The sequence below is a fragment of the Ailuropoda melanoleuca genome, chromosome 14 (genome assembly GCF_002007445.2).
Source record: "Ailuropoda melanoleuca isolate Jingjing chromosome 14, ASM200744v2, whole genome shotgun sequence".
Taxonomy (NCBI): Eukaryota; Metazoa; Chordata; class Mammalia; order Carnivora; family Ursidae; genus Ailuropoda; species Ailuropoda melanoleuca.
Window position 1 is genome coordinate 12822373 of NC_048231.1, and position 25217 is coordinate 12847589.

General features: G+C 45.4%; 1 protein-coding gene across 3 annotated transcripts in view; it reads left to right on the top strand.

Annotated features, from left to right (window-relative positions):
• LOC100469206 (signal-induced proliferation-associated 1-like protein 1) overlaps window positions 1-25217 on the top strand; it is a 127287-nt gene that overhangs the window by 81017 nt on the left and 21053 nt on the right. The window contains exons 9-13 of one of the 3 annotated variants that reach the window (XM_034642441.1): window positions 918-1187; window positions 16003-16152; window positions 20278-20402; window positions 22638-22700; window positions 23138-23256. In XM_034642441.1, the coding sequence (XP_034498332.1) occupies window positions 918-1187; window positions 16003-16152; window positions 20278-20402; window positions 22638-22700; window positions 23138-23256 (727 nt within the window). The remainder of the gene's footprint in view (window positions 1-917; window positions 1188-16002; window positions 16153-20277; window positions 20403-22637; window positions 22701-23137; window positions 23257-25217) is intronic. The other 2 variants (XM_034642442.1, XM_034642443.1) reach the window with 2 other exon arrangements.

Sequence of the window (25217 nt, forward strand, 5' to 3'; positions counted from 1 at the left end):
AAAGTCTTTTTTTTTTTTTTTTTTGCTTAGTAATGAAATCCAAGTGCACAGTGTGAGTTAATGCTTTAGTGGGCATAGGTTTTTCTTAGTAATTTGTCAATCAGTCAAGTTAATAATAGACCGAAACTTCCTTGGTTGTTTGGGTAAAGGGAATGGAGAGTGGGTTCCACATTCCCTAAGGTTTGGGGGCCCACCAAAAAAGGGGGCTCAAGCAACAGAAAGACATTAGGGCCTGACATCAATTCCACTCAGGTTGCTACCTGGGGCCAGCCCTGCTGTGGGAGTTTTCTGGCTGGGGAGGTGAGGGGGCGTGAGGGGAGTCTGATTTCAGATTATGCTTTGTTCCTTGGTGATTTGATAATTGCAGAATTTCTATAATTGGCCTTTTGTTTTCTCCCTCTGAGCTAAATTTGGCTCTCATTTTGGATTTCAAAAATTTGTCCCCACTTAATTTTTTGACTATTAAGGTCCCAAACAAATTTAATACCTTTTTAGATCCCCTCATGACACTTATTGAAGGGTGCATGAAGCTGACTGCTTGCTTCCTTTGAGGCCTGGTCTTAGGGTTCTGCTGCCCTGCACCGCCAGGCCTTTCCTCCTCGGGCCTCATACTGACTCTGTTCTTACCCGCCCCCTCCCTTCACCAGGATGACTCAGGGTCTCACTGTTTTTTTCAAGACTCCGTCATATCTCAGACTCCGTGGTTGAGACTGAGCGAGGGAAAATATGCCAGCATAATACTTCCTGGGGTTCTGGTTCTTGAAAGGACAGTTCAAGTAGAGGGCCCAATGATTAAAAGACAGTTTGAAACAAAGGATGAAGTGTTTGATCCACTTTAACTGTTAATGAGAATCAGTGTGATTCCACCCACAAGAAAAAAACAATATTAATTTTTCTTCTTTCTGTGCCCTTAATAGGAGTTGCTCTGAAACCTACCGCACACCGGTGATGGAATACAAAATGAATGAAGGGGTCTCATACGAATTCAAGTTTCCCTTCCGAAATAATAACAAATGGCAGAGGAATGCCAACAAGGGGCCTCATTCACCTCAAGTCCCCTCCCAGGTGCAGAGTCCCATGACCTCGAGGCTGAATGCTGGGAAAGGAGACGGGAAGATGCCTCCTCCAGAAAGAGCCGCCAACATCCCTCGCAGCATCTCCAGCGACGGGCGCCCACTGGAGAGGCGGTGAGTGTGCCTTCAGAGGTTCGATCTGAATCTCAGCCCCACATTTAAAGAGCACCAGACCCACAAGCACTGGCTTTAGGTCTTCCCGTATTTTACTAGAAATCGGGAATTGTGGGGCATCTGGGTGGCCCAGTCAGTTAAGCATCCGACTCTTGATTTTAGCTCAGGTCATGACCCATCGAGTACCATGTTGGCTTCGCGCTGGGCATGGAGCCTGCTTAAGATTCTCTCTCTCCCTCTCCCTCTCCCCCCCTTCCTCCTCTCTAAAAAGAAGAAAGAAAAAAAAAGAAATCAGGAATTGAAACAGAAAGGTGCGTGCCCTGGCTTCCAAGCATGGTAGCATTCTAAAGCCATAAGGGTGCATGAGGATATATTCCAGCAAAGCATTCAGCTCTGAGTAACGTGTTTGTGCTTTGCACTTTCATTTCCATGTGATAGCAACAGAATCTGCCACTGCACACTTACTGGCAACATGGGTTAGAACTTGGCAGACTCTTTGAGGGGACATTGACCATATTACCATCTTTGACAGTCTTTGTCTTTTGGGGAGAAGTGATATGATAGTAGCAAAAGAATGCAAGTTTTTGATTGAATGTCTGTGTTTGTGTCACTTTGTTAATAAAGACTGTAAAAAATTTTTAAGTGATAGCACTGCAAATTACCTATGCTAACGAAGGAAACAGTTGACTTTAAGATGATAGTCACCCACTAGAAGAAGCCAACTTCTTTCTGTGCACTGTCCTTTCCTCATCCCTTCTGCTTGTCTTGATCACATCTCAGAAAGTTTTCGTGGCCCCCACCCTGGAGAAGGATCAGGAATCCCCAGAGCTGGGGAGAAGTCTCTGTTCCAGGAGCTGTGTGGGGCAGAAGGAAGGTGGGAGCCAAAACGTGAGTGTAGCTCAACGGAGCGGCAGAAACAGGGTGCCAAGGAAAATGGGCCCCAGCTATGCTTCAATAGTCATTGATTGGTTCAGATTGGGAGCAGAAAGCTGGAGGTTTTAAACACCTTTCCTAGGTTTTAAAAACTGTTTCTTATCTTAGTCTAACTTTTGTGCTTTTATGTGTTTTATGCACTATCGCATAAAACATTGTCACTTAACTAGCTCGGAAATATTAGGATATCATGTAGAAATAATTTATGGACAACAACAAACTAGTTGTCTTTCTAAACTTCCTCACTTAATCCTGGAGATCTGCTTGCAGAGCTTTACTATTTATCCCAATAGATGATTCCTCCCAAAGTGGCTCCTGTCCCATCTGGACTCCTCTTGTTTTCATCATTTTTGAGGAGGAAAACATCCAGGAGATCTCTGAATAAACTCTTTGTTCTCCACATTCCAAACCTGGCTCTCCCCGAGGTGTGTGTGAACTGGAATTCACGATTTGGCCTACATTTTGAAAGATGGACCGTAGGAACTCATTGTTTGGAGAAGGACCTCAGTGCTGTTTTCTTTCTCTTTCAAGACAATCATGAAACTTTTATAAATTATATTGTTTTGTGTGATTTTCTTTATACAATATTCCATGTAATAAAAGAGCAGGATATATTTTGATTCTGTGCTGAATTTAATTTCTGCAACAGACACTAAAGCCTGACCTCAAAAGTGGAAATATTCCTTATAGCTAATTATCACCTTATGAGGCACACAGCTTTTAGTGCTAGAGAATGCATCAGCTCCCTTATTTCCAGACAGAGCTCTTTGAGTTTGAAGGTGATTTCTGAGGGTACTCGTGTCTGCCGTGCATCTTAACCACTACCAGTCCCCCACCCCCGGGGGAAGGGGAATCTGAGTGCTCTCCCTGGAAGACCATCAGTGTAGTCCCGGGACCCTCCAGGCTTTCCAGATGAAAGTGGCAGGAGTGAGGTTGCCAGGAGTCTTCAGAGAAATTTAACCTCTACTCAATTTCAGGTATCTTTAGGACATCAAACTGATACTTCAGATCTTGTGACGGAGGGTTGACGTGGCCTGTAAAATCTCAGCTCTGCATATGCAGGATATCTGGGTTATTTGGCTCACCTTCCTTTGAAATACGTGGTAGTTAGATAGTCTTCCTCTGTGGAAACTTAAGAGTTCAATTTCCTATCCCATCATTGCTCACTTTCAGTAATACATTATTTCTTTTTTTAAGTCTTAACCTGGAGTCACAACAGAAGGTGCTGTTGGAGAACCTTTGTGTTGCTGCTGTTTCAGTAGAACAGATTTATGCCATTCATCAGGAATACTTCCTGAGTCCTCCAGGAATAACCAAGTTCATAAATTTACCCGGAAGTATCATTTTCTCCCTGAAATGTAGTTAAAATGTTACTGGAAAGCATCCCCTCATGGTGTTACCGAGAACAGAACACCTTACCAAGGTGGGGGAGGGAGGCTCCTGGCTGCCGGGCTCTCCTTGTCCATTCGGCCTTCCCCTTCCTACCAGTGCTGCCCCGGCTGCCATTTGCATTTGTTCCTGGGTAGTCTGTCAAGTGCGACTCCTTTCAGATGAGTTGCAGATGGTCAGAATAAATGCCAGGGTCTGCCATACCTGCCATACCTTCCTGGTATGCCATGAGCCTAACACTGAGACCAGAGTGCTGCCTTTACGTAATTTTCATTCCATTTATTTTCCTCCCCAACGCGAGGCAAGTTGCGCTGAACTGTAGAGAAACCAGCTGTATTTAAGCTGAAGCCGGCAGCCCTCTCACGTGTGTGCTGCTCACATTGGCTACACAGATCTGCCTGCTTTATTCACCGTGGCGTTCCAGCCTGGTTCACTTTTGATGAAAACATCAATTTACTGCCTGGAGAAGCCTAGTTTTTCTCGGATTTTTATGCCAGATCCCAGACTTAAAGGTCATTAGGAAGATTTTTTTTTTTTTAAATACTTGTGGAACAGATTTTCCCTTTTTCCTTTAAAACCAAGGGCATGATTTTTATAACATACCAAAATGTGTTGGTGTTTGAAGTTTCTAATAAGAATTATTTCACTGAATTGTGGTCTGAATACATTGTTGAGAGAAACTGATACAGTAAAAACAGAGGATTCATTTGCCATCTAAATAGACTAAAGTCTGCTTCTGTTTGGCTTAAATATGTGTGCTTTATGCTCTCCAGGTGGCCTGTTGAGTACAGAATTTTATAGTGTTTGTGGGAGTAGTAGTTATTAACAGAATTAATATTTACTCAACAAAAATAGGTAATATGATGCAAAAATATCAGTATTTTGGCCTCAGATTTAACTAGAGTAAGGGTAGAATTGGAACTAAAATATCTGCTATAACGCATTGAACTTATCACATTACTGTGTTTAAACCTAGTGTGGGATCAGTCATAAAGCCCTGATGTGTGTTCATATGCTCAGAAAAGTTTAGCTGTTTCAGGGGCTTTGCCAAACAGCAGGCATCTTAGCATAAGGAATTTTCCTTACTCTCTCCTTTTTTTTTTTTTTTTTTTTTTTAAGTTGAAGCCTCACCAGCCTTTGTGCAAATATTTGGTGTTGGAATGTAACCAGTGTTGGTACTTTTAAGCTGTACCTGGATGCCACTATTCCCCGTGTCTGCTGCTTTTAGCTCTGAGCAGCTGGGGGAGCACGTCCCCCCTTCGGAGGTGAAGGCTGGCTGCGCGTGTAGCCTCCCTGTGCCCTCTCAGCAGACACCAGCCTCCCACAGAGAGCATGCCGGTTCTGTGCCCGTTCAGTCTTCGTTTTTAAGGAGATGCTCTCTGAGTTTATTTCAACAGCCCACAGCGGTCTCCGCTGTCATTGTATGCTTTGACATAAAGCAAGCGCCCATTTAATCCCTTAGCTGTGGTTAGACGTTTCAGGGCTTGCACGTTCCACATGCCGTCTGCCAGGATCATAGTTGTTTGGCTTGAGTTGAGGACCCTTCAGTCTTAGAACTTTAGAGCTTCACTGGGATTGCTCCAGCCACATCCCCAACCTCTGTGTTTCTAGAGCTAAAGCCACTGGATGTGATGGTCTTCAGTTTATCTGACACCATTCGCCGCTCCCTCCTTCACACTCCTTTTCCCTGTCTTGCAAAACCTCACTATTGATTTTTTTTGGTCAGCTCTTTGCTCCTGTGTCATCACCTGCCCCCCCCCCAAACTGTGTATCTTCCATAGCTGCTTCGTTTTTATCTTCATCCCATGTCGTACGATGCCTTGGGGTGGCTCATTTATGTCAGCAACGTGGGCCATCACCCATGTGCGGGACGGTTCCTCAGTGGTGTATCCCAAAGATCGGCTACAAATTCTGGCATTGTCATGGGCCTGCAATCAGTTTTTTTTATTTTTATTTTTTTATAATATTTTTTATAATATTTTTTATTATATTATGTTAGTCACCATACAGTACATCCCTGGTTTTTGATGTAAAGTTCGATGCTTCATTAGTTGGCGTATAACACCCAGTGCACCATGCAATACGTGCCCTCCTTACTACCCATCACCAGTCTATCCCATTCCCCCACCCCCCTCCCCCTGAAGCCCTCAGTTTGTTTCTCAGAGTCCATAGTCTCTCATGTTTCATTCCCCCTTCTGATTACCCCCCCTTTCTTTATCCCTTTCTTCTCCTACCGATCATCCTAATTCTTATGTTCCATAGAGTTTTTTTAAACTTTATTTAGTAATTAAACCAATAAGCAAAAGAAGTTACTTAAAGAAGTAGTAGGAACAGGAGTAAATCAATTCAGGAGAAAATAAATCCATTGTTTTACTCTTCTTTATTGTGGTGTAATATACATGACCTGAAATTTACCATTTCAACGGTTTTTAAGTGTAGGGGTCTGTGGCGTTTATTCATAGTGTTGTGCAAGCCTCCCACCATCCATCTCCAGAACCTCTTCATCTAGCAGAATGGAGACTCTGTCCCCATTAAACAGTCACTTCCTTCCCTGCACCCCTCCCCACCCCTGGTGACCACCATTCTACTTTCTGTCTCTGTGACTTTGATTACTTATATAAGTCGAATCACAAAATACTTGTCCTCTTAGGACCGGTTATTTCACTTTAACAAAGTGCCTTCGAGATTCATCTGTGTTGGAATGTCTGTCCTGTCTTAGTGCGGGCTGCTATAGCAAAACTCCACTGGCCAGGCGGCTTAAACAGGAGAGGTGATTTCTCAAGGCTCTGGGGGCTGGGGACTCCAAGGTCAAGGCACCAGCAGATAGAGTTCTTGATGAGAACCCTCTTTCCGGCTTGCAGACAGCAACCGGCAGAGAGAAGGAAGCTCAGGTTTCTCTTTTTCTCTTTACCAGGGCATTGATCCCATTGTGGGGGCTCCACTTTCATGACTTATCTATGACTGATCACCCCCAGGGGCCCCCCTCCTAATAACATTACAATGGGGGTTAGTGCTTCAACGCGTGCCATTGGTGGGGAGGACACACATTCAGTCCATGACATTTTCTTTTGAAGGCTAAACAATATTCCATTCTGTGTAGATGCCCCCTTCTATTTTTATCCATTCATCCTTCAGTGGACACTTGATAAATCTGTTTATTTTTATAAAAATTAAAAGAACAGTAGAAATGAAGCGCTCAGTAGTCTGAGAAAGCTATAGAATTAAAGCTGGATTTAAGTAGACTTCCTTGATTTTTGTTGGCTAAGTTTCGAATACTCCTATTTTAAAAGTATATTGCTGGTAAAGCTGTCTCAGACTGACTCAAAGTGAAATGTGAGTTGTTTTTGATTGAATTTCCTATAAAAGCTTTCAGTTTAGTTGAAACCGAATTATGGTATTGTATTTATTGGCCAAGATGAGGAGGAAAAGCAGAGGGTCATACTTGACTTAAACTCACTCGGCTCTTAAGGCTCCTTTCCCCCCAGCTCTCCAATGGAGCTGGTGTCCTGTGGCATCCACACTGGGATTAGAGTTAGAGGGCATGCAGACTCACACGTTCAGACTATAGTGCAGTGATGTTTCCTACTTACGTGTTCAGGAAACGGGCACAGTGCTGGAGCTCCTCGTACCCCCCTGTTCCCTTTCCTTTATGCATTCCAGACAGACCCGGGAATGAGGTGCTCCAGCACGGCTCCCAGCTCAGGCTCTCCAAGTGCTCAGAAGTCACTCCTCGGGCCTGCTAAGGAACTGTCGTGCACTCCGCCCAGACAAATGTCCCCACAGGGCTTCCCCCCTATGGAGCCACCAGTGTAGCAGTGTGAACCACCGGAAAACTCCCAGAGGTCAGAAGTGCAGAGGCCTTGGTTTGCATCCCAGCCCCACCACTGGGGAGCGCTGTGACAGTGGGCAGTTCCTTGTCCCCTCTGTACTGTATGGTGCTGAGAATCAAACGGGCACGAGCCCCAGCCCCCAGAGTTGATGTGAAGATTGAGGCAGTATGGTTACTCTGTGTCCGATCTGAACTTTAGGACAGGCTGCCACACTTAGGGGCTTAGAACATGGTGGCTGCTGTTTGTCATTGTTGTCATTGTGTAGATGCTCTTCCAGACACAGCTTCACGGTGGGGCGGGGGGAACAGCTCGTGTTCCGAGGGAGCACTCTTGGGCTGCGGTAGCACTGCCAGCCTGGGCTGGTGAGACCCTCTGCAGCCTAACCCAGGCTAAGTGTGTGGTGGGTCAGTGTGTTTCACAGGCAGGTTGTGTTGTCTTCAGCGACAGTGTCACAGTTCACTTTGGTGAGACAGAGGGTAAGTTCAGGAGGCCTGCTGTGCTGAAAACAATCCTGATGAGCTGTGCATTTGCAGAAAGTGTAGGAAATTCTGGAAAACCCATCCATGCAAATGAGAATGACCTTCGAGAGGATCTCATGAAAAGCAGTTGTGTTCTGGGAAGAGCAGTAAGGGGGCACGTGACCATGCTACCCTTACGTCACTAAGGATCTGTACTCCTGTGAGTGCCCAGCAGTGGGGGCTTGCCCTCCGACCCAGCTCTAGGGGGCTGCTGCCTTAGGACTGCCTGGGGGGGCCTGACCTGGTCACACCTCATGGGAGGCTCTATAGAGGCCCACAATGGCTCTGAGGCTTCCTCAGCCCCTACACACGCACACACACGCATGCACACAACATGGGGATGGCGTTCCTAGAAGCCAGATCTAACATATGTCCTGCTGTCAGCCTCCTCCCCATGGAGAAGTTAGACCTTTGCCTGATGAAGACGCATCAGCTACATGAATGTGTTTATCAAGAATTTAAATAACTCCCAGGGGAAAAAGTATCTTCTGCTGCCTTATATTTGAAACCACTGACATTTTTCTTCAAGATTTGTTGATTGCACAGTACATATATATATGAACTTGTAGAAATGAGTGATAAGACAAATTAGCCACCAAACCCACTGCCACAATCGTATAAAGTTTCCCATAAGCCTTTTGTTCCGAGTCCTGGACAATGAAAGGTCTAAGGTCAGCTTCCGCTTGTGAGAATCACACGGTGTGGTTACAGAGTGGCCGTTCAGGATCTGCCTGTCACTGAAGTGCTTGCTGAGAAAAGTAGACTTCATTTTCTTTTTACTTGCAGGAACAACAATTGCTATGTGTCCTGAGATGGGCAGAGTGTCCTTAGGGCCGGTCTTCAGAGTTGAGTTGCTCTCTCGCTCGAGAGTGTGTGTTCTGTGTGTTGGGTGTGTTTGTGCTGAGTGCTGGGTGCTCAGCGGTGGCCGTGCACGAGACAGCTTGTAAGACATGCTTCAGGCCCATAAAGATGGCCCTGGACCACTGGCTGTGGAGCTGCAGCTCATTTTAAGGAACATAGTTGGGAATACACGAGGAGAGCCGGCAGGGGAAGGGCTGACTCCTGTGCCTGTGGCCTGCTTTCAGGTGTGTGTGGGAGTTCACTAGCCCTACCAGTCCCCACTCTGGAGAGACTCAGAGCCCCGCCAGTGAGACAGCCTGGAGTATCCCAGTCTGTCATTTTTTGTTTGAGTCTTTCAGTTTGCCGTTATATTTGTAAAAGGACAGATGCTGATGGCCTATGAAATGACACAAAATAAAAGTGAGGACGTAGAGGTGAAGGCATAGAGCAGCCCTGAACAGCGGCTGGCAGCAGATGGGTCAGACTCAAGTGCCGGGAGGATCCCCTGGCAGAGGAAGGTGGGTTGTGTGGTGGTGCTTTTCTCTTCTCCTAGCTTAGGGCAGTTGTGAGGAGAGGACTGGGGGTCCCGGAGACCCCTGGAGGGAGCTGCCCATGGGCAGCCACTCTGAGCAGAGGCCAGCATGGCGTGCCCTATTTCAGCTTCTGCTTCCCTCATTCTTGTTTGTAAACTGGGATAGGACACGAATTTATCCTGTCTAGTTTCTTCCAGTTTTTAAAATCCTAGCGTGTCTAAAACAAAAAATCACTTAGCTTCTCACTAAAGGGTTTGATTGTGACTTCTTTCCATGAAGGATTTGTGAATATTGGTGGAGGTAGGACTAATCGAAGAGACTAGTGTTCATGGTGGGCTAGTGGAATCCTATCTGTCTGTATCTCCCTCAAATTTGCCTGCTCACCCTGGCTGTTGAGGATCAGCTCTGGCCATACCACTGCTTTGCTGCACAACCTTCTGTGGTCCCTGTTACCTGACAGAGAAGGGTTGTGCTTCCTCGGCTCACCATAGGGGGCTCACCCTGCAAGACCCACTCATCCTTCCAGTCACAACCCCTGCCCGTCCTCCGCCAAGGATAGTGCTCCAGCCTGACTTGTCATCCTGGCGGCCACATACACCATCACTCTCCTGTGTCCTAACTCCTGACTTCTGTGGAAATCCTTGGTTTCCTACACATCCTATTTCGGATGCATTTCTTCATAAAGCTTCATTTCTCCTAGTTTTCGCAGTAGGAGCTGACTTCTGACCTGCCTGAGCCCCCCTGCACTCTATGTGTACTGCCCTCATGCCAGTTACATTTTACTTGTGTTTTCCTTAAAAACTGTAAGTAGGTAGTATTGAGTTCATATTCTATGCCAGGCTCTGTTCACAGGCCCTTGTGTGAGTTTTCTCAGTTCACCCAACAGCCCAGTACCTTGGCTGCTGTTCACCCGCTTTCTTCAAATATGGACGCCCAGGGATTGAGAGATGAGGTAATTAGCTCAACGTGGCAGCTGGTTGGTGGTGGAGTGGAGATTGGCATCGAGACCATCGGACCCCAGAGCCTCTATCTTAAGCGCTGCGCTACGTGGATGAAACCTAGCACCGTAGGCAGACCGAGCTCATGCCATACTTGTCAGATGAGTGCACGTGTGTGTGTGCTTGGGGTCCAGGCACGTGCTGCAGTCAGAGCCGGCTTCACGGCGGCGCAGCCTATGCGGGCGCACAGAGCCCCGCGCTGGCACGGTCCGTGCTGGCTTCACACTTGCTGTCGCTGCCTTACAGTTTGCAGTACCGTTTCAACAAAGGGACTCTTCATTTTCATTTTGCGCTGAGTCCCATGAATTATGTGGCTGATCCTGCAAGCAATCCATTTTTATTTTCTGTTCTCTAGAGTCACCCTAGATATAGAATTGACTCTTCTCAAGAGGCGCCCATGATGTGTGCCAGGCTGGGAATTCTAACAGCTTGCCAGCAGCTGTGACATGTTGATCATTTATCTCCGTGTGCGGAATCGCCCGATTTTCCTAGCTGTGCAAAGGAGTTATTCCTTGTTCTACAGTGACCTTGTCACGGGAGGCTCATCAGAGCGGGATTGCATGATCCAGTCTGAACAGCCGATATGAACTGTTTGGCCAGAAAGCCCGGGTAGCTCTGGTTCACAACACAGTAGGAAGACATGAAAAGACAGAGGGACAAGTGGCTTGAATTAGAATATAGCTTGTTCAAATGCTGGTGTGGAGATAGCACCCAGATTACTTTACCTTGAATCGTTTGTGAGATTTTTTTTTTTTTTACATAATTCTGGAAGAATCCTGGTTGATATACATTTCTGAAGACAGATTTTAACCTGGTCCTGTTCCCTGGGTGAATAGCATTTTAATTGCTAAGTTGTGGTAAAGTGCTATGCTTAATTATGGACTCAAGTATCTAATTTGTCAGTCATTGGTGCTTTTTGAAACCCTCTCTCTTGTTTTTACCATCATTCTACTGTTTGCACTTGGGTTACAGAGGGCCTTGTCTCCTTGGACACATCTAGGCAGTGCTGTCACTTTGGAGTACAAAGCAGGGCAGAGAGGCATAATTAAACCTATATGAAACTACTCAGGAAAATGTTTTATCATCAGCCANAGAGCCTGATGTGGGGGCTCGATCCCGCAACGCCAGGATCACGCCCTGAGCCGAAGGCAGACGCTTAACCGCTGTGCCACCCAGGCGCCCCAGATGCTGAGAATTCTTTATCTGCAAGTTGATAAATTATAATCAGTCACAATCTGAAGAGATCAATTTAGTGAGAATCTATTAATGTTAACACTGTGTGTAGTCCTGTGAGTTGATTTATGGGAAGGGTGTGTTGGGGTGCGAGAGTTTTACTTTATTAGAAATCTGGGTTTTGTGGGTAAGTCTCTTCTCCCTTTTGCCCTGGTATGAGAATGCTTCTGGAAAATGAACTGAGTCTGATCTTGGACCATCTCTTCCTAAACATCCATTCCGTTCAATTCTGTGTTTTCAGTGCTGTGAAGTGCATTGCATATAAACGAAAAGGTGGTGTTAAGTGGAGTCTTGTGGACTACGGGGGTATCATCTGTCTGTCTGATGATCGTGACTTTTTCAATTGCTGCATTTTTCACAGAATCAAAAAGCCCTGGTGTTTTTTTTCTGCAGAGGGAAGTCATAGGGTGCTCCAGAGAGCATTTAATATCAGTTACTTTAAAAACATTTAGTTATTTCTTGGCTAAATTTACAAAAATGTAGGGAAAAGAATCTACTGAAATTAACACTGAAAGGTTTTTAGACATTTCCTTTCTCACAGTGGCCAGAACATTCTTGAAAATTCTTAACATTCCACAGAATTGAAAAATCTCACAGCAGCTGAAAGATGTGTTCGTGTTAGTCCTCTAAGCCTATTTGGCATTAATATCCAGATGTCGGAGGCTCGTTAAGACTGAGAGAAAGTAGAAAGAGCTCAGTTTATCTCAAAAGAAAAGAAAAGCCTTGTGATCTCGCACTGACTCTTCCGTGGCCTCAGCAGCCCTTAAAATAGAGTGGATGGTAGGGGATGGAGAGTCAAGAAGTCAGCACGCTGGCTTCCTGTGTGAGCCAGTTTGGGGGATCCCCCTTTTCAAAGCAGCAGGGCAGCACATGGCCCAGCTTGAGTAGTGACCAGCCGCACACTCTGTCTGGCGGAAGTGGACTGCTGGGCAGGCGGCACCGTCCGCTCCCTGAACAAGGTCTGTTCTCAAACAGTATTTGTGTGATGGTATCCGTTTCAGAGTGTGTGAGAAGAATAGTAAGTCATCAGAATAAGGGCTAATTCTGAAAATTCTTTTGCCCGCCGTACATCTACGTCTAGCGTCGTAAAAACATTTGGGTGGCATTCCATCAGTTTCTGTTTGTGTGTTCTGTGTGTGTGAACAGACAGAAAACAAAGCCACTACTGAGTTATATAAATGCAGAAGAGGGATGGGAGTGAATGCTGGCCTTCTGGAAATGCTATTTTTTCACTTTGGGATAACTCCAGTAACCAAGTAGAATTTTCTGATACATTTGCCAAATAAAAGAGCTGAGGTTGAGAACTAGCATGAGATATTTTAAATTAATGTACGTTTTGGAAAGCAGAGTAAGGAAAGCAAGCTCTAAATCCAAATGTAAAAGTTACATCTTGACTTTTCCTACAGAATCAGTTGTCACTTCCTCACAGAAACACAAACATTTGAATATTTACCGTACATTTAATTCACTGGCATTACTGGTTTAGCCTGAAGAGAGTGAGAAGAACATGGGCCCCCCGGATGTTGCGCCGGCCCTGACCATGTGAACGTGCTCGTCCCGGGTCTCCTTCATTTTCCTCTTTCTCTACTACCTCTGCTCTGCACAGGAGGAAAGCAAAGCACCCACCGGTGAAGCTACATTTGAAGTGTCTCTGTATTACAAGGCTAGAAAAGCCTACCTAGTTTTCTTTGTAACTTACTTCTCCTGTTCCTCCTCTGCTCCAGCCCCCTTCCCATTATTTCAGAACAAGTAGTGAGAAATTTGGGATATGTCTTAATGGAACAGAATAAAGGGAGGTCTATTTTATGGTACCCAGATAAGTGTCTTGATCTCTCTTTTATCGAAACATGGTACTCAAAGTAGGCATGAGCTGGTGTTCCGGGACCCCGCTAGTCCCTGACCCCACCGGGGCTGCCCCACACATACCTCTCTCCTGAGCCTGAATCCTCCTGACAGTCCCAGCTGTGTAGCTAGTATTTCTCTCGATCTGTGTCGCAATAACAAGATTGGTGATAGTAACAGGAGGAACTTAGGAACTCTGCCTCTTTCACTAGCTTCTCATCCCATTCCCCCAAGGACCTAGCATCCTTGGTGTCCTTATTTGCCCCAGTGGATAATACCTAGAGGAGCCATTAGCAGTGAGTTCTCTTGCCATTATATGTCAGAGTGATGATATGCTCAAGGGTGTCTGGGTGTAATTCCATCATCCCTTTTTCTCGCATGTAAGGAAGAATATTAACTTTGAATCTCACAAATTTTGGCACTTTATTATTAGCGACCACCTATTTCGAACTGCTATAGACCCACCACGGCTGAGAACCTCTGGCGTGGGCATCTGATGTCACTGTGGGCCGTTATTCTGAACGCACCTCCTGTTCTTCACTTTCTGCACTGCTGATAGAGGTTCTCCTTCATTCAGCAGACGTGCTTTAAGCAACCAGAGATGTCGAGGAAACAAGGCTCAGTGCTGCCCCTTAAGGCGGGAATCGAATCTAGTTGGGAAGATAGACACACATAAAACTAACCATACGAAAGGGTGTGCTGTAGCAACGCGAAGAACAGGCCGTGGGGGACTCCAGGAGGTTCCGATTCATCTAGGAATTCAGGGATCTGATGTTGGAATCAGGTTTGGAGAAAAAGGATTTTATGTCAGGGAGGGGGAAGAGAGGCAGAGAGGACAAGATGAGTAAAAGCATGCACACGGTAGCGGAGTCTGAGAATAGGGACGCACTGAACCTGTCCCGACTGTAGGGTGCGTGGAGGCAGGCAAAGAGCAGGAGAGAAAGAAGGGCTTGCACAGGATGGTCCAAGGCCTGGAAGAGGGGGCCAGGGATTCGGTCCTCTATTCTGTAGGCAAAGGGAAGGTGCGCAGAGCACGTGAGTGGTCTGATGGCTCGGCTGGGCGGACACTGGAGGAATGGGGTGGACGGAGCCTCGAAGTCAGAAGAGCAGTTAGAGCACAGTTGTGCTGATCCAGGCCGGAGATGGGGGAGTTGGGAGGACAGTCAGCAGGTTGAAGACCAGTTACCTTCTTAGTCTCCATGTTGTCAAGACTGGCCCCCAGGGTGCCTGACACGTGGAACTCCTTAAAAGTTGAACTTATTGAGACCAATTCGTGTGGAAGATGAGGAAGGGGGGGAGGGCAAAGGACGGTTTCGAGGTGTCTAGCTCGAGATAACAAATACAGGAGGGGCAGGTTTGGGGGACTGGCAAAACCTGTTACGTAGGATGAGGTTTAATTTGAGCCGCAGTTAACGGTGTTCGGTAGAGATGTCCAGGAGACAGTGGGAGAGTCTAGGCTTGTCGCTGAGCAGAGAGATCTGCTCAGAGAGTCACATCCGCCTCTTTGGCGTAGATGGGTTTGGGAGTCATACTCTCAGCAGCCATCTTTATTCTTGTTCTGTTAGAAGAGCTTCTCGTTGTGTCACCTTCCTGCACCTGAAACCCCATCCTGCCCTGCTTCAGAAAGTGCATAGCTGCACTGTTGGAAAATGCGCTAGCTCGGTGGATCGGGTCTGTCCCCAGGCTTCAGAACTTTGGTTTGAGTAAAAGATATCTTTTCCTGCAAAAGCATCTGGCCGAGCAGACCTGCTGCAAGCTGTCCTAGGAAGGGGAGAAAAGCCGGCGTTCTTTGGGGGACAGCTGTCGCTTAGCCAGAGCAGTGAATTCACGGTCAGGAGGCCCAGCTTGCTGAACGAATGACTTAGGTTCCCCTTCCTCAGCTCTCCCATGGAAATGACTCGCTCCTGAACTAAATCTTCATAGTAAGATGGACTTCACCCCCAGTCACAGTGGCTAGCGTCACTTACTGACGTCCCCGGGGTTGTCCTGTTGTCCACGAGAGTGGAGGAGGTAAAGGACACAATCGATGTCCTGATGACAGAGCTCTGGTTTCTGTCCCCAGCACCCGTCAGCAGGGTAAAGAACCTGTGGAGCTTAGCTCTACTGTGATGGTATATAAATTCACTAATTCCAATTAAATTCAATAACTGACATTCTGGGCATTTTTTAGGGAGGCTTTTAGATGGTGATGCTATACGATCAACCGCATTTATAAATACTGAATAGCAAAATCTGAATATTCGTTCCAGACTTTGAGTAATAAAATTAGAAAACAAAGACACATACAAAGAATGCACTAGTCTCACTGTGGCCATAAGCTCTGGGAAAACCAGTGTGAAAAATTGGAATTAATTGCTATGTTAATGTCACCAGGGTTCAGTTATCTTCTGCACTGCCGTACTGGGACACTGCAGAAGCAATTCAGCCCATTGAATTTTGGCAGCTTTTGGAAACATACATGCTTTCCCCCCCTGTTATTTTTTGGTGTCCCCCACCCCCATCCCCTTCAAGGCCATTCTCCAGCTGTTTCCTTAGGGAGTCATTTTATGGGGAAGTTTCTTTTGTAGGCTTCCAGCTGGCTTCATTCTCACTACCTCCACGAAGTGGCTTTCTTTGTCCCGTTTGTATGATATTATCCATCATGCACTGCCTCAGGACTTCCCCTTGGATTGACTTTATATTTTTGGTTTGTGCTACAGGCTGTCTCCCGGCTCAGACATCTACGTGACGGTCTCATCCATGGCTCTAGCAAGGTCCCAGCAGTGTCGTAACTCCCCTAGCAACCTGTCTTCATCCAGCGAGACTGGCTCTGGTGGAGGCACTTACAGGCAAAAATCCATGCCCGAAGGGTAGGTGTGGCCCCTGTTGACGTCACTGCCTTTCATCTGTAACTCAGACCAGCCTTGATCGATCTACAAAAGGAGCAAAAGGGAAAATGTGGTTAATATCCCAGATAGAAGAATGTTTTAATGTCTGGGTCAAACCACCTCTCGGGAAGTTTATCATTCTCTAGCCTCCAGGGGCTCAGTGGCAGAGAAATCAGGGTACATTCGTTTCTCCAGTTGGATGTATTGTCTGGTTTCAGAGTACAGAGTTTGTTACTTCCCGGAGCAAACTCCATAGTCCTGGCTGGAGTTGGTGTTGCTGTGAAAGTAGGGGAAACGATCATCCTAGCCAGAGCTTAAAATTAGTTTTCTCACGCTTTCAAAGTCTTCTGTGATTTCAGCTTGTGGATTTTGTCATTTTTCTTTCTTTCTTTTTTTTGAAACACCAAACACCCAAAAATAACTTCTGACAAGACCTAAAAGTAAAAAAATGTACATGATTTTAGAGGCTACTAAAAAGAAAAAACCACCACCACCACCACTGGAATGTCTGAAGCTGGAAAGTAATTAGCAGCAAAACATTAGGTGGCATACCCATGCCACCTTTGCCCAGAGGAAGAGTGAGAGAACCATCAAAGACGTCCTCTCTGGGGAAGTTGGTAGAGAACTTGGAACCATTTGAAAATCAAACGTGAGGCATTTATAAAAACTGATGTTTCTATTCCAAGTTTTCCCCGTATATATTTTTAACAAACGCGCACATGATTTGGTTACTTTCTTGAGATTTTACCACGTTACAGAATAGTCATGCTTACTAAGAATATCTTCAAAATGGGTATTTTGGTTTATCCTATAGCATTTTGTGGGTTTTTACAGCCATTTTTTGTTGTTGTTGCTGCTAAATATTATGTTAGCAGGAAGTAGGTAATAAAACCACTGCAAAATACGCCTCCGCCTGCCGCCCCGCACTCCAGTGTCCCCCACAGGGTTCCCCTGGTCACATATCTAAAATGCACATGTCTTCTTTTAATTACTTTAGTGACAATGAGAAAAAAATTTAGCTCCTATTCATGAGTTCCTACAAAAGGTTTTATGAGTTAAGTATTGCTGTCATACCATACCACAGGCCCAACTAATTATTTCTCGTTTTAATTAGATTTTAAATGGCCTGGTTTGCCTTCAAAAACAAGAATTCACTGCAACTGCAGTGTTAATACAGCAGTAAAACATAAGCAAGTTAATAGCAGCAAAAGCACTGTTTTCTTGTGGCCGTGGTACACTTGAAATGTGCACCAAAAATGTAAGCTGAAACCCGAGCGTTTTGGTGAATGTCGGAAACGCAGGTCCCGTGCCCATCCTGCACGGTGTTCTTAACGAGGTGGTAATAATTGAACCTGACCTGTAACACCAGCCCTACCGTAGGTGATAGTGAGGGTTTTCCCTTTGCTTGTGAGGTTGCCCAGTGTTTGTTGACCATACTGTATAGCATCCTTTTTTTTTTTTTTTTTTTAACCTGGGGTGATGCTCTTTAACAAGAAGGTAATGATACAGTGTCCTCTGGACCCCAGGCAGTTTTTCTCCTGCCTCCCAGTGATGTAGGAGACCGTGCACTGGCTGATTCACATGCATAGCCCGTGGGCCGGGTTGGATTCTAAAGCCACCCTTATCAAGAGAAAGATGATCACATCTACTCTACAGCATAGCCCCATACACGTAGGTATGTACCAGTTACCGGTGGGGCAGGACCGAACGTGGTCCACCACAAACTCAGTAATACTCAACTTTAAGCAGCTCGGAAGCATGCCGTTTTACCAGTAGATCAGATCAGGACACAGTTGTTGTCCACAAGTGTAATCTGTTCATTCCTTGTTCTCCCTCTGCCTGAGTGGGCCCAGTATCTGCCTGTGCCTTCCCTGGTGCAGGGATGCTGAGACCATCCCGATAGCTTGAGAGGCGAAATTTAACAGAGTGGCTGTTGATGCCCGTTCCGTGCAGGGGAGGGGAGAAAGGCACCCACACAAGTTTAGAATGGTAGCAAGAGAGAAGTAAAAGCAGCACTGTTGAAAAGACATAGGGTCTATTCTACCGTCCTTGGAAATTTATCTTCGGGCCACATGCTTGAGGACTTAACGAGGCAGACAGTGGCCAGAGGGAGGGACGGGCTGGGTGCATGAGGAGCTTGGAGATCGTGGCCAGAAGCATAACTGAGGGCGCACAGCCAGCAGACGAGACTGACAGAGGCAGGCAGGCCACCGCGGCTTCTCTAGCACTCGTCCGTGAGGGTGGAGCTTGTCCTGAGGACCACTGAGACGGAGAAAGAGTTGTGGAGAAGTTTCCAGCCCGTGATGAGGAAAGGCCGTGAGCCTGCTCTGCCGCCACGGACTGGCTCGTGCGGTCAAGGCCGTGGTCACTGAACGTGCCTTGTGCCCATCAGATGATGCGTGCTTCTCAAGGCGGGATTGAAGGACAGCCTTGCTTTATCGCTTATTTAAAACCGACAGCCGGAAAAGCATTCAGCTTTAAATCCAGAGGTTTTGAAAGTTGTCTTTGGTTTCCACTGCTACCAAAAAGGAAAAGCAAGATTGAATCCATGTCTAACTTTTATCTCTTTGCCTTTTTGGAAAAGTCTTCATTTATTGTGAATTTAGAATAAAATCATAGGACCATTTGGAGGGTATTTACTGTCCTGAGCTAAACAAGGACCCTACTTAGGGAGGAGATGGCAAAGATCATAATTAGTGACTCACCCCCCCCACCAGTTTTTGTTGTCATTATTAATAGAAATAAGCATCATTGCATCAAGTAATATATACAAAGATGCAGACAGTTTTAGTCATTTTCTTCCAGATGTTTGGATCAACTTACAAGAAAGGCAGAACTGAAATCCACGCCCAGTCTGTAGGAACCACCCTTTTGTTTTTTAAAGAGCACCTTTCACTGAAATTTTCATATATCAAGGTATCATGATGGAGGTAACTTTGTTTAGGGAGGCTTGTGATTGAATTTGTAAACAATTGTCATTGGGCAGAAGTAATTTAGGGAGATGTTAGAGTAGGAGGTTAAAGTTACAGCCTTCTTTGCTTTGCAAATGCATTTGTATGGATTTTTCTTCCCCGATCCATAAAATGGAATTTTCCATTTTACAAATAAAGAAATGGAGACAAAATTCGAGTGACTGGGTTGGGGGCTGGAACTTGGCTCCAGGCCTTCTTCCTCCTCGTCTCCTGTTCTTTCCAGTGCCCCACTTGCTTGTTCTCCCAGTGCATTTATCAGCCTGTAGAAAGTAAGGCACCTGTCATAAGCATCAATCAGTCGGGCTCTGTTGATCTTGTATCGATTACTCATAAGCTCATTAGTAACCACACACCAATGTATAAATGTCCATATGAGTCTTTGAATTTTACACTCCCGCCCTTTTTCCTGGGCTCATTCTGTTTACCTGTCGATATTGCTAATCAAGGCATATGCTTTAATTAGGCACATATTATTCTACCCAGGGTAAGATAAAACAGGCTCATTAAATAGCTAACTATTCTTTCCAGAAATAGACATTTGCCTTCATGTATGCCAGCTAACGTACTTCCAGATTGCCCTTCCCAAAGGCAATTTAAAATTTAGACATCTTGAAAGCGGTCACTCTGTAATGTAAATGATAGCATCTTTGTCTTTCAGACCTTAGAGCGCACATTCAGGAAATATTGGCTCGAAGAATGAGTGACTTAGGGATTTAGCAGATCACTGCATTAGGAGAAACCCCTGATCTGGTCCAGTCTGAAGACAGACATGGAACATGAGGATAGTGAAATCTTTCCTTTGCCCGTGAATGAGAATCTGAGCTTGACTACACGTGTGCTAGAAAATTTGGGTTTTCTTATTCTGTGTTTCTTGGGTTAGCACGAGGCTAATGTCTCCGGCCCTTGTTTACAGTGTATGTACTGAGCACACATCCCTTTCTTGAACAGAGTGGTGTGTGTTGACTGCAACACACACAGTTTCGGCACCCGAGCACACGCATGAGCGGGCGAGTTTCTGCATGTAAGCAAGGCTAGTAGTGCCTGCATTAGTGTTTGTTTCATCGCCCTGGGCCTGTCTTCCCCTTCTGGGTGCCATCCCTGATGTCATCTTTACCTTTGGGGGGATTCGCCGTAGGTTTGGAGTAAGCCGCAGATCGCCAGCCTCCATCGACAGGCAGAACACCCAGTCAGATCTCGGCGGCAGCGGGAAATCCACGCCCAGCTGGCAAAGAAGTGAGGATAGCATTGCTGACCAAATGGGTAAGTAACTAATTCCTACGAGCAGCAAGTTGCTTTTATACCAACGCGACACTGGCCACCTCTTGACGACGTCATGAAAGCGTTCTGTGATAGAGTACAGCCTTGGTTAATACATGTGTAGGAGAGTTAAGTCTCAGTTGGATGATGTATGAGTGAAGGCAGCAAATAAGACCTGAGAGAAAAGTCAAAGAATTCTAAGTGACCCCCCCCCCCAGTTTAAAAATTGAAAGGGCACAGGAATTATTCTCATCACCGAGATTGAAATGCCACACTGCCAAACCACACGTGTCCTAAGTATCTCCCCCAGCCCTTGTTTGTTTGCTTGTTGTTGCCTACTCTGAGTGCCCCGAGAGATGCGTTGGTATCCTTAATGTCAAGTGTAAAAAAACAGAATAAACTGTACGAAGTGGGAAGGAGATGCAGTTGCTGTTGGGTCACATCTGTAGCGTGGTTAGGCTCTCCTTCCTCCTGTGCTGCCCCCCCCGCCGCTCTCTGCTATTAAGCTGTCAGCCGAGGCCATGTCTTAGCAGTCTAAAACAGCTAGATGGGAAGGATTTGCACTGGTGAGCCTTCATTTGGATTTCTGGCATGGCCCTTTCTCTACATGGAATTGTTCCACATGACACCATAACACTAGTTGATACCATAAAATTTTGCCATAAAACAAGACTAAGTCTCAAAACAGTAGCATCAGGGATTTAGTGTCAATACTGACCAGGGATGTGAATCTGGACTGTGGGGTGGGGTTTTTCTCCCCTTTATCCTAGTAGTAGTACCACCAGTGTGGGGTAAAAAGAAGGAAACTTCAGGGCTGAAAAAGGTAAACTTTTAAGGCAAAGACCCATCTTTTTTTTCTTTTTTGCAAATACATTGTTTTGCTCGGTTTTAATGACTATTCCCTTATAAATGTACTAATAACCACGAGTGTAGAAAGGAGTGGAGACGTGTTTAGCTAAGACAGGAAATGAGGAAGAGAAATGGAATTCTCAGGTTCGGAAGACCTGCTTTGTTCCAGTACCTTCAGTGAGATGTGCCTTGTTACCGGAGCCATCTGTCATTACCCAGTCTCATGGCACCCGCCCCCAACACACAAAACCTGAGCATTTTCCAATCTGCTGTTCTGCTCTTGACAGAATGTTTTTAATCCCATATGTTTTGATACTGTTGAGATGGTAACGACACATGTGAAAAGGATCCCTTCTTCAACATGACTCTAGCAGCTTTTTTTGGCTCCTAGTGCGGGCTTCGAGCAGAGCTGCCAGCAAGGTCTTTGTGCAGTGGTCAGAGCCACACTTCCACTCATGTGAGTCACAAAGGTACCTTGGGACTGGAAAGGGTCATTATAAGGTTCGCCCTAGACCCATATTCATTCTTTCACATAAACCTCCCTCCAGTCTTTTTTACTTTGCACCTACTCTGATTTGGTGGCATCCCACTCTTAATAGATGAGACTCTGAAATTAATATCAGTGAGTCTGTTTAACCCATTTGTTCATCCTTTTAGTTAGATATGCCTTTTTTTTTTTTTAAGGTAAGATACCCCAGAACCTGCCAGAGAAGCCTTTTCACCAACTGGTGGCCTTTCTCCATCCAAAATCGAAGGCTTCAAATAAAATGTTAAAATAATTTTTTTTCCTAATTTTTTAAGTTCTGCCATTCCAGAGGAATAGCCTCACTTTCTCTAACTGACACATCAGATGGAAATCTGGGGCTTGGTTGGTATAAGCCATGCTAGGGAGATATCAAGAAAAATAATTGTTCGTGCTCATTACTCAGCACACTGTATATCCATTGAGTGCCTCAGGGGCCGATCTTGAGACACTCCATTTGTAAGAACAGTTCTCTAATGACTTTCAGGTCACTGAGCGAAAATGCCCGAGGAGATTTTTATGTTAGCCAGACCCACCTGTCTGTACATCGTGTGTGACACACTGGTGCCCCAGTGGAGATGAGGCTTTGAGCTTAATTGGCTCACCCATCTCAGCGGATTTCGTTTTTCTGCCTCTGCTTTTGGAGATGGTGGAGAGTCAGAGCGAAAGAGGATGATGTTGCCCAGTCCTTTACGTTTAGGAATGGTGGCAAAAGTCCAGAACCGTTGCCGTTAGCTCTCGGTGTGTTAAGCGAAACCGCTTACCTTTTACCTTTGGAACCCCACCTTGAACGCCGGCTTGGAGTCCGAAAGGAAGCAATTGTCTTAAGTAAACTAGTTGCTGTGTGTCTTTTCTGTTGTGCTCAGCTTACAGTTATAGAGGACCTCAGGATTTCAATTCTTTTGTCCTCGAGCAGCATGAATATACAGGTAAAATATTTCCAAAGTGTCCTGGTAAGTAACACGTGATTGCATCCGTGCCTGTCTAGGTAATGTAGACCGAGCTAGGTTAGCCACACTTGGCAATGAATGAATTTCATAAGTTGAATCCATATATTCTCAACTTTCCCCCCAAAACCAAAAGTTGATTCCTAACTTTGCCGCGTTGTTCATGGCCTTTGGTTTGGTGGTACTTGGCTCTGCTACTGTGTATGACGTGACACACTGTCACCAGCTGCAAGCTTTACCCATCAGCCACTTAGTTTCTGACATGCTGTCTCTTGTGTAAACTCTCAACAAGCTTATCGCTGAAATTCCGAGTTTGCTGGTCAGTGACCTGAGAGATGCAATGGCAAGCGTCTTCATTTGTCAACATGTGCTCGTACCCATTGAGTGCCTGCCCCATAATGTCCTGTGCTGTATTCCAGAGCCAACGTGCCATCTCCCAGCAGTATCAAAAGTACTGCCTGCTTTCCGAGAGAGCCCCAGTGGGAGATTAATGCGGCAGGATCCGGTGGTCCACTTGTCTCCAAACAAACAAGGGCATGTAAGTTAACTGTCAAAAATGATAAGATTCCTAGCAACGTACATTCCTTGCAATTTGAAAAGGGCACAGGTGTGCTTTGCTGTTTCTCCCACATGGTCAAAGAAGGCATCCTGGCGGGAGGTGGGCATTGGCTGCTCTGGCCCTGGAATTTCTGTTGCCAGGGGCCCTAAGGTTGCTTTGAGATAAACTCAGATTCCTCCTTGGTATGCACCTGCCACCCCCACAGATTGAGACGGAAGGCCATATGATGTGATCACAAGCAGTCCTAAAATGTTGGGAACAGAAATGTGCTAAAATGGGTTTCTGGGCTTACACAGTGGCAAGCACGGGATATGGTTGAAGCATCAGTCAAGGGGACAGACAGCCTTCTGATGACTACCCTTCCTGTCTTGCGTAGCTACACACATTTTTGTTTTACCATACTTCTACATAATTCCTGATCACTTATGGGTAGAATTAAGAATCCGAGGTTTTGCCCATGTAAGCTGTTCTCTAGTAAAATGAATATGAAGCTAACGGAACAGAGCGCACGCCTATGCATGGGCAAGCACCCTGCACTGGGCTGTGTGGTGAGAGATTTACCGAGGAAATGTGATATTGTATCATTCTTTGTGTAAGTGAGAAATTACCCGATCTGTCAATTTCCCTTCCTTCATTAACACCTTTATATTGATGACACGGTAAAATAATATTTTGAATAGATTGGGTTAGATTAAATATATTCTTAAAATTAACCTCACCTGTTTCTTTTTACTTTTTTAAATGTGGCTCCTATAAAGTTTAAAATTACAAATGTGGTTCCTGTTACGTTCCTATGGATATCTGTTATGTAGTTTACGCTCTCAGCACATCTCAGTTTAAATGAACCACGTTCGAAGTGCTCTCAGTAGCCACATGTGGCAAGGGGCTGCCAAATCCCACAGCACAGATCCAGCGCTAAGGAAGTTCTGCCCTGCAAACTCTAAAAATAAACGAAGGCCTTGTAATGTAAATGGTGGTGTCACAAAAAACAGCATCAGTAAATTAACAGGTTGATTGGCTCTTGTTTAAAAAGAAATCTTTCACTTTGAAGTGAAATTTTTATGTCCTCCTCCTGCTCCTTCCCCCAGCCGATAAAGAGCATGTCCCTTCCTCAAGCAGCGTACACACACACACACACACACACGTATGTAGTTCCTTCTCTCCTCTTTTCATTCGATCTCTACCAAGTATCTGGACTTCCTGTCTCCCATCTAATTTAAAATATTATTTTATTCAGATATCTTTTGAAATCTTATTTCTTTGATAAACTATAGAATGTTCTAAGCAACCAAGCAAGCCACTCTGTGGAAAGGGTTCTGTACACATTTTAATTGAGATAATTCATGTATCATAGTATTTGGTACCATTTGAAGTACACAACTTAGTGGGTTTTAGTATATTCACAGAGTTGTGTGACCATCACCACGATCTAACTGAGAACACTTCTGTCACCCCCAAAGAGAAATCCCGTACCCTTAGACGGTCACGCTGGCTCTTCCCATTCCCTCCAAGCCCCTGACCACCACTCATCCACTTCCTATCTCTGTGGGTGTGCCTGTTCTGGACATTTCATATGAATGGAATCGTATAGTATGTGGCTTTCTGTGTCTGGCTTCTTTCACTCAGCATAACATTTTTAAGGCTCCTCTGTGTTATAGCAGGTGTTAGTACCTCATTTCTTTCTGTGACTGAATAATATCCCATTGAATGGATATACCACATTTTTAAAATACATTCAGCAGGCAATGGACATTTGGGTTGTTTCTACATTTTGGCTATTCTGAATAATGCTGCTGTAAATATCCATTTAGGTTTTTCATCTCTCTTGAGTAGATGCTAAGAACAGAACTGTAATTGTTTTCCCACAGCAGCTGTGCCATTTTACGTTCCCACCAACAGTGCCAGCCATCATTTCGGGCTGCCTTTTTGCTTAGAACCAT